Here is a 10,378-nt window from a genome sequence, read left to right on the forward strand (position 1 = left end):
TTCTACACGGAAGGACGTACATTCGAATAATACTACTTGCTGGTAAACATTCGCGAAAGGGGTAATGGGGCCCACATACGTTCTACGGTGTTCGATATCGTGTCTTGCTTTTGTATTATAGAATTTAATTAAACATTAGATTGTCGTGAATAGAATAACCAATTTATTCAGGAAACTATCTGCATCAAGACTATATTTCTCTTTCTTTGTTCAATATTTGAAAGTTCGTGAAAGAAACTATAGTTAAATGAAAATAATCTACGATATTTATCGAATATAAAATGTTCCGACTGAAAATTTATGATTTTCGTTTCTTTACTTCAAAGCACTCGCTGAAGATTGTGGAGCGCGTTGAACAATCGAAAAAGTTCGCAAACAAAATTCGATTTGTTCGCGAATTTTGCATCTCGCGATAGAAAGAGAACGAATCGGAGAACGTCGGCACACAGCTAAGGGGTTGCTGTTGCCTATATTCGTTCATCTCCGAAAACACTCACTACAGTAGCTTTGTATTTACTCTGAAACTATAGATTCGTGTACAGATTCGTGTTTTCCTTTCGAATAGCATATTTTCTCGATTCCATAGCCGGCGATCGATTTCACGTGCGTAAATATTTCGAAACCTTTCGCTGGAAGTTACGTTTGAATCTGTACGGTAAAAAAATTCATCTAACGATAAATTGAATCGAATTAAATATTAATTCGATAATCTAATATGTAAAGTGTTCATCTAAATAACGTCAACGTTAATTGAGACGATTGCTTCGAAACTTGTCCGGATGAAAGAAAACGAAGGGTCGTCCGACAAAACACGCTTCTCGATAGCGGTGTTTAGATAATTGTTCACACTCCGGTAGTCGACGCGGACGAGTGTTTGCTTTCTGTTCAATGTCGAAGACGGTTCATAGTGGCTTAAGAGGGCTGGAAGGGAGTTGACGCGAAGGGATGAAAAGGAACGGAGGTAGAAGTAGAGGTAGAGAGTAGAAGAGATCGAAATAGGGGTGGTAAGAGTGGTAGGAAGGAAAGAGGAGGACGAGGAAGCAGATGCTATCCGACTGGTGTCACGGATCATGGTCAACTTAAAAGCTTCTGAAAGGCAGGAATGCCACTCGTGCCTTCTGAAAGCTATCTTTTCGACAAGGGAATGGCTTATTCGAGCCTCCGAGTACACGTGTGTCATCCCTTGCGACGACATGTCTGCGTCCATGTATAAAAACACCGAAGGGTTTATCGAATACGAAAACCACCCTTTCTTTGCGTGCAATCGCTTTACTCGTTATGAGCTTGCTCGATAAATGAAGCGTTGACAAAGGATTAATAACTGAAACCTGCCCCTTGTACATACACAAGATTTCTTCATCCCCTTGAATATGCATACCTATTTCATACATAGAAACTAAATTTACACTGCTAATTTACACACGTTCATTGTCATTTATAATACATATTTGTTCATTAATAAAAAAACTCCAAGATAGATTTCTTATGTCTAACTTTAAAGAATTCCTTGTGCCTACATACCTAACTGGATTTGTTAGTATAATGAAACTTTGATTAATTCTCGTTTATTTCAATTCCCAAAATGTTGTAACATATAAACTGAGAACGGCGAGCTTGAACGAAGCGTCGGTGTCGCATATATCACGTTACCGTGTAATTTTAACGTACTAAAAATTTCATAATAAAGTCTGAAGAAAATAAAAACCTGCTCGTTACTTCCGTGCACGCTACACGGTAGTACGTTCATGAAAACTAATTTCCAGTTGACACAGATAGCGAATGAAAAAGCAACGGGAGAACGTAAGGATTGTCGAATTTTGGATTTTTACAGTATTCTGAAAATTCAAATATGTACTTGGTATATGGTAGATATAGGACGGTGGTGTAATTTATTTAGAACGCGTGCAAATTTTGTAAAAATGAAGAAGACACGATAATTTAGAGACCACCGACAAATTCCCGTGTTATTCTTCTGAAAAGTTTTCTCGTTTCTTTCCTAGCGCAGCCGTCAAATGGTGTGGTTTGAAGTACCATTTGTTATTGTCGCGGGAGTACCGATAAAACGATCAAGCTTAATCGAAACGCAACGCGAGGTTACGTGCAGCGGTGAGGTATCACGAAAAAGTGGACGTTGAGCAAAAATTGCGAGCTTCGAGCTTTCTGATCGAGCGACGTTACGCAGAAGTCCGCTATTAACGTGGTCATTAAGCTCTCTGATCGCACGACACCGGTAAAAAACGTTTTCGTTCCGTGCGATTCGAGTTTCAGATTAACTTTGAAGGTTTTCCTTCACGCGACGACGTTTACTCGATCTTTATGAAACTTTAGTTGATAACACGATGATCTCCAAAAAGCGAGTATCGTTTATGATAGATCAAGATCCATGATTCGACGGGTGAAGAAAAACAAAGAGAAGTTTTCGATTTCTTTCGAAAGTCTAAAATAATAATAAGACATGGATGAAGAATGATGGGTACACCTACATGTGACTACAATCACTACAACCGTTTGTAATTGAATTATTAATGGAGATGGTATCGATCAACCGGCTGTCGTAATTTACTTTTGTAACTCACGATGAGACACGAACGGTTGGGCTGGGGGAAAATAAGCGGGTAGAGAAGACAGATCGTTCGCAACTTTCGTTATTTATGAAACCTGCCACGAATACCGCGTGCTGTGAGCTCGTTATCGCGCGCTTCGATTCAGCTTTATACGTCTGCATGGATTCCCGGTCGAATGAAACGCTTGGAAGAAATCGGTATTGTTGAAATAGAAAAGGAAGAATCCTGGAAAACATAATCTTCGCGAAGAGACTTGTTACGAAAACGTCTTTCAATGTGTTTCTCATCATTTTTTCTTTCGATCAATCCTACGCGTTTTAGCGATTTATTCTCATATACTTTTGCAAATTATTACCGTACATATTATTATTATCGTACAAGGTTTCACGTTAGTGCTACAATTTTGCGCCGAAATTTTGCTTATTACGGATCAGATAAATTACTATAAAGTAATCGGTCGAGCAACTATGTACTTTCTTACTTGTTTTCGAATCTCTCGTTTTGCGGACTTGAAACAAAAAAGAGGGTTAGTCGCTAATTTCGAGCCAGGAAACACCCGCTTATTTCGGATTAAGATTGTACTTTCTAATAGCTCTTTATTGTTTTTCGGACATGCAACAATATTACATTTAATTTAATGCCTCGAAGAGTATTCATTGTTACTTTCAAACATCGCCAAGTGTAGGGGACACCCCTATAATGCACCCCTATGGCGAATTAGCTCCATTTGAATGGTCGTACCATCGGAGAAAGCAAACATCTAGGAGACATTTCTCTGAACAGCCGTGTGTGGCACCAGCTACCAATCTTCTCGAGATCTCTATATTATCGACCACCTATCATTTTCAAATTCACGTTATCTTAAAATTATGTTAGATAAATCTTTCCCTTCCTTGATTCATTCGTTAATTGTATAGTATATATATAGTGATCGTTGACCATATTAGCTGACATAATGATGCGAGGTCAGGTTCAAAGTACAGGAAATTCATTGAGTAAGGAGGACAGAAACGAGATTTGATAACATATAAAAGCATTTTTATTATTAATTATAATTACGCGTGATACAGTGTACAGCGGATACTGATTAAGCTCGTTCATTAATTGAACTATTTAAAAAGAGATCGCTCTCTCCTCGCGGGAAAGATTCGTTTCTCAAAACGAACGCTCTCTGTTCCACGTCGTCAATCTTTATTTTACACTTTGTTTCGGACCCAGAGGCCGAGATTCGCGACTTCCAAGAGGGGGTACGGTGTTCGAATCTCTTAGAAAAAATAACGAATCAGCTCCTCTCAGTTGGTGATCTTCGCTGGAACTTCGAAACATGCCACCGAGTGATTTCCGTCCATCAGCTCGTAATGTATGACCATGGAGACCTGAAAGAAAAAGTGAAAAAACAAATATTAAAAATTATAACTTCAAATCGTTCAAGACACGTAATTTGAAAATGAAGACACTAACAGTGGGATAAATTTGAAGTATAGGAAACTCTTGCTTGTAAACGTATTCCACTCCTTTCTTCAGAGGGCACCCAGCCGGACTTCCGTCCACGTTGAACATGCTGTTGCATGCGCTGGTCCCATCGACGCCGACGAAGGGCAACGGTACACCCAGAATAGCGGCGTTCACCGAATTCACCAGGTTCTCGACATCTCGATCTGGCACGATCTTCTCCTCGATCGAATACTTTGTCCTGCGTTTCAATTTACACGGTGGTACGTCGCAGCCGGATATCTTAACCTGATTAGGATCCTCGAAATTTTCTCCTGTAACAGGAAAGAAAGAAAGAAGATGTTCATCAAGTACGTCGAATCTTGAAGCGTTTCCGAAGATTACAACGGCAAGACGAGGATTACATAACCGGATACTAATAGAAGTGGATTTCTCTGTTGACCTCATCGAACCAGCATCTCGCAACGTTTTCATTGATAATAATGCTCGACCAGACGACCAGTTTCTTTTTTATGCTCTTACAATGTATACTTTTGCATATTTCTTTTCGCTGAGAAACTCGATTTACATAATAAAACAAACAGAAGGAAAAACAAAGAAAAAAAATACGTTGAATTGAAGATGCAGGAGAAACTCCGTTTCTCCGGTTCGAAATAATCGATTTCAAGGTGATCAAATGGAGTATATATAAACGGAGATTGTAAGTAGCCACGCACAGTGGAAAGTTTTCTCCTTCAGAAAAAAGAACAAATTAGAACGGTGCGTGCAAGTAATCCACTTATTAACGACAGGCTAAGGAAAATTACGAGCATTCGTGCTCGATGCGCGAGGAAATTGATCGTTTTCAAAGGGAATTGATAAATTTTGGTAACTTAGTAACGTTATTGATGATGAACGTGATGTAAACTTGTATGTGTGTACATTTAAATGCAAACACTACGTTAAGTAGATACAACCGGTTTTGTATACCTAGTGATCTAACGTATAACTTGGACTTGAGACTGTAAATATGAAAATTATTGATTTCTTAAAGTAACAAGAAACTTTTACAATGTTGTCTGCAAACAGACTAACAATGAGAAGAATAAATTTTTCAATTCCACAGCAATTCGTCCTATAAAAATATATAGAAAATAGAAATGACCTCTTAGAAGTAGTTGGATTTTGATAAAATAAAACTTGTCTATTAAAATTATTAATTTCATCTATTTCATCTATTCCACTACTGAATCAACGCGATCGCACTTTTCGACAGAGAACAAAAGCAACCGTGAAATTCAAACGGTTACGTTTCTATCTTCAAAACTACATTTCAAACTACACTTACGATTTGAATTGAAATCACATTCAGAAAAACAAACGAACCTCCGGATTTCTAGTACAATCTTTCTTTTTACTCTGGTAACGAAAAATCAAACAATCTTGTTACGCACCAGTGCCGCACTTAGTGACTTCCGTGGTACTGGCGAGCACGAGCAGAGCCGCGAAAACGAAAATCGTTTCCCTCAGCATCTTTGGTAAAAGTATCGTGTTCTTAACGAAGAATGTATTGAACAAGGAATCCTGCTAGCCACTCTTGTTGGTTCCAATCAGGTCCAGGTCCGACTCTCGACTGACGGTGAGAGTTGCCGCGGGATGCAACGTTGTGCCCGGTGATTCGTCAAAGTTCAATTTAAATGGATTCCCCTTCCTCGTAGAAGAGGAAGAGCGACCTCGGTGGGGACGCGGGAAAAAAGCGAAATAAAAATGGTAGGGATTCCGTAAATTCATGAAACGTTAAAAACAACGATGAAGCCGGGAAAATATAAAAAGACGTGCGAAAGACAGAATCGATCGCGATCGAGCAACGTGGAAGATAATTAACCTATTAACCCCGAGCCTTCTAACATCGACACACAATCGTCTCACGGATCGCGATCGATCAGCGGGACTGACAATTAGACTTATTTTTCGTAAGATCGATACATTTACTTTTGAAACCGATTCGTTTTAAAAGATGTTTGCAATTTTTCTTTCGACGATTACGGAATCGCCAGAAAAATGTTGACTTTTTTATTTCCTTATAAATAATTGCCATGTCCGTCATTTTTTCTTAAGCAACGCGAGTATAGTCCAGGGTACGATATTTCAAAAATAACTGTCCAAACAATTAACGTCACTCGACACTCGATACGTGCAACAATAGATGAAGTTTCGACAACTTTAATTGCTTAAGAGTGATTCGAACGGTACATATTTGCTGCTGACTACTTTGTGCAAAGACGATTGAGGAGAATTTTATTCTTTCTACACGATAATGATTCTCCTAAACAAGCAATTGTCAAATGCATTAGACTTACGATAGAAACTGATCGTCCAAATGTCAATATTGGTGCAAACTGTGTGATCAGTGATTACTCACTATATATACGATAATATCTATACAATACATATTTATTTCGAATCTCTTAAGGATTTTACAATTTTCATGGGTTTATATAACATTTAATGAGCGCTGGTGTAATTAGCACAATTATTCCTTTTGATTATAATCTAATATTTCCAGGTTCGTTTATCGCGTACATAAAATTCATATATTAATAACAATAATCATACTTACCTTCTATTGCAACATTTTAGAATCTTCTTTAATCGTATCTCTCATCATCTCGAGAGTTAATGTCACATACTTTGCAATAACAAATATTCGTGTTCAATGATGTATCAGAAATCGTAGTAAAATCTTCAGACGCAACAAAAGGATCTTTTTAAACGTGAAACTAAAGCAACGCGATCATTCGAACGATTAACGAAAGCCATTCCCTCGATGAAGCTTTAATTCCTTTTTCTCTTTTTCTTATTCGTTCGTTCCGGTGACATGCGGTCGTGTCGCTAAACGGAAATGAAACGAGCTCGCGGTCGCGAGGAACAAAGCACCGGAAATTAACAACGTTCTGTGTCGCTACTCTGGCCATTCTAACAAATGAAATTCCTTTTTTCCACTTACCGGGATAACCTCCGATTAATACGCGACGCGTTCCAATCCCATCGAAACCCTTCTCGCTTCTTTTCGTCTTCCTTTTCCCTTTTCTCCGACGAATTCGACGATAAAGGTAAAGTAAATAAATAATAAAAGAAATATTTCTACTTAAGCGACCTTCGCGTCGTCGGATCTCGTTTGAAAGCATTACGAAATCTCCTTGAAATCATACCAGCGTGACTTCGAACATAAATAAAGAATGTATAACGAAGAATAGGTGCCATTTGGTTATTTTAACGACTCGTTCAACGAGCTGATGCATTATTACCCGAGGCTAGATAATAATTGCACGATAAGAACAAAAACGAGGTTGAAAAACGCAAAGTGCAACAGGAGAAGTAGAAAGCCAGCTAGAATACCAATTACTGTCGTTAGCGACAGTAACCTTGAGGTAGAAGTAGAGAATTCTTGATGACTCCAACACGACTCGGAATCATTTTAAAAGTCTCGCTGCGTATGTGTATGTTTGATTACCGGGTTCGTTATACAGTTCGGTGTATTCGTTATTCGTACAATTAATCTTTCGGCTATCGAAAAATTGGACGCGTTCGTTTAAACTCCATCTTTATTGATGCAAACAATCTGTGCCGTATCTTACTACTACTCATCGCTGCATCAAATATATTTATATTTTTTAATATAAAATAATATCATGATAAATTGGAGAGGAGATGATAATAATTGGAATAATGATAATAATGATAATAATCGGTCGCGTCGCGTCAGTTGGTTCGGTTCGATCGGTTAACTGGTTTCTAAACAATTTAATTGAGTAATTGTAGGGTGGCTGGATTGTAGGCGCCAAATTGAAGATAACTTGCCCCACGTCCGTAGACACGCCAAACTATTTGAATAACATTACGCTTCAAATTGTAATGGATACGAATTATAGTAGATAATTATTCGTACGAGATAGTAAATAAGTACCTAGGTGAATTGGTTCAAAGTTTTAGTTTTTAGTTAAAAATGGTATTAATTGCATGACAGTAATATGCTTAATACTATTTTATACTATTAATTTGTTATTTACAATATTTCATTCCTTTTATCATATTACACTTGAGACGTCAATCAGCAATGACCCTCGCAGCAGTAAACGTGTTAATTATTCGATCACGTTACATTTCAAGCATTGATCACCGTTGACCGTCACGGTAGTCAAATGTATTAATTATACATGCCCTGTTCAACGATTTACCTGTGAAAAAATTTCAACTTCAAACTGTAGATTGCTGGTTCATCAGTTGTTAGAAGCATCGAAATTGGACGCAGGATGTTTGTAACGGAAGTGGTCGGTATGAAAAATGAACTGAAGAAACGAAGGTTATTAGCGTGGTGATGCGTAAATGAAAATCACGATCCGAGGTTCGCGCGATTCAGCGTTATTCGATTCTCGGAAACGCGATATGAAAAAAGCGACCACGTAAAAATAATTATGTAAGCGAAACACGACTGAAACTTTGCATTGATAGTCGTCGCGCGTATGATCGCTGATATTCTTCGGCGTGAAGCGATTCCCTCAGTCGATTTCCTTGACGCCCACGCTTCCGTACACACATGACCTCTCCTTCTTCGTTAAAGATCGTTGCATGAACGCCAGCTCGCTTTATAGAAAAATATTTCTCCTCGAACAATCTATCTATACGTTACATTTTCTTTTTTGCTGAATTTACCTTTAGGCTGTTATTCGTCTGGCTATGTCGCATACCTCAAGTTACTGCGTTTCTTGTCTATATTAAACTTGCACAGTGCTATGACACATAGCTGTTTGTATAGGAAATAATCTGTTTTAAAATAGCTTTTTTTTTTTTCGTCTATGCTTTGCAAAGACAATTACTTCATTTCGACTAATTAGAACACTGTATAAGAGGCAAAGTAGTTTCTCTCGGCTAAGTAATTACGTCTTAATTTCCTGTGAAACGTCTTCAAAGAAAATGAAAGCTGAACGAGAAATCGTTTCTGCGATGTTTCCATTCGTAGCTAGAATATGTGGTTACGGATTCTATCGAATCGAATAAATAAAATGCCTGCAAATCATCGCGTACCACTGCAAATACGTAATTTCTTTGATGAGAGATATGTTTAATGATTTCCGGTATGCTAGCTTGCATAAATACGTTGTATTACATATCTTTATCGCATGAAAGATTGCGGAAAAACAGGCGGCATTGAATCAACAGCAGACGAAAGGACAAAACTGAAACGCACCTAAATACATGTATGAAAATGTATATAATATCTTTATTTTGCGATATGCTAATAATAAATTTGAGTAACGATACCTAAACGAACAATCTTTCGTATTTTAAATATGAGATATGGATCAATCTGTTTTACCAGAGGTCAGTAAAACAGAAATGAAAATCATTTTCCACAGTGATTGGACAGATGCTTCCACCATGAATCTGACTGACATACTCATTATCAGTCGTGACTACAAATGCAACAAGATTAGACACGCCATTGTTTTCAAAGGGTTTTGAATTTGTGCTTTGAGAACGAACGCCATCTGCTCTATTCTAGTATAAAAATTCGAAACACTTCGCGCTGCAACAGTCTAACGCACGTTCGTGGTAATAGAAGATTATCAAAGACTATACCGCATTATTAATTGCAATGACTACAGATTCAACAAGACTAAACATGCTTTTGTTTTCAGAGGGTTTTGAATTTGTGCCTTGAGAACGGGCGCCAATATATCCAATTTGGAACAGCATCCTCCCGGTTTTTTAATTGACTGGCCATTCAATTAAAACAGCCACCCGATTAGTCAACTCCACTCAACTGGAACTTCACGCAACAATAACTTCAATTCTAGATAAATAGGGACACCCTGTACGGGAGCAATCAGTATCGGGTTGTCTCTCGCCCTGATGAAGTAAACTGCAATGTTTACGACACGTCGGCAATAAATCGTCGACCAATGGTGCTCCATCATAAGTATATTCCAAGTCTTATACATATATCTATATTTTATTCTCTGCGTTCATTTAATTTGCTGTATTTATCTCCTTAGCTTATTGAATAAACTCATTAGGAAGACGAACGTGTTAATTTTATTACTCCCGTGTATTCCCTACATTCCTTACATCTCCAAATCCCTTACATCTCTACATCTCCTACATCTCTACATCCCTTACGTCTCTTAATCCCGTACATATCTTAATCCCACACATCTCTGTATTCCTTACATCACTGCTGTATCCCTTACATCCCTGCATTCTTTTCATCCCTACATTCCTTACATCTCTTCATCCCTTACATCTCTACATCCCCTATATCTCTACATCCCTTATATCCCTGTATCCTTTACACCTCTGCATTCCATACATCCTAGTACCTC

The 10,378-nt window shown here is 38.0% G+C and overlaps 1 protein-coding gene and 1 long non-coding RNA gene across 2 annotated transcripts in view; one reads left to right on the forward strand and one right to left on the reverse strand.

Annotated features, from left to right (window-relative positions):
- Positions 1 to 10,030, forward strand: part of LOC117603078 (uncharacterized) — a 61,591-nt gene extending 51,561 nt beyond the window's left edge. Inside the window, exon 3 of the long non-coding RNA XR_004581131.2 lies at positions 9,695 to 10,030. This is a non-coding gene — a long non-coding RNA (uncharacterized LOC117603078). The remainder of the gene's footprint in view (positions 1 to 9,694) is intronic.
- On the reverse strand, positions 3,581 to 5,681 carry Npc2b (Niemann-Pick type C-2b). Its single transcript, XM_034321829.2, has 3 exons — positions 5,450 to 5,681; positions 4,026 to 4,330; positions 3,581 to 3,940 (listed from the first exon to the last, which is right to left on the reverse strand). The coding sequence occupies exons 1-3, from the start codon at positions 5,526 to 5,528 to the stop codon at positions 3,857 to 3,859; spliced, it is 468 nt and encodes a 155-aa protein (XP_034177720.1). The 5' UTR covers positions 5,529 to 5,681; the 3' UTR covers positions 3,581 to 3,856.
- Positions 10,031 to 10,378: the final 348 nt, after the last annotated feature.

This window comes from Osmia lignaria, chromosome 12, assembly GCF_051020975.1.
Source record: "Osmia lignaria lignaria isolate PbOS001 chromosome 12, iyOsmLign1, whole genome shotgun sequence".
Taxonomy (NCBI): Eukaryota; Metazoa; Arthropoda; class Insecta; order Hymenoptera; family Megachilidae; genus Osmia; species Osmia lignaria.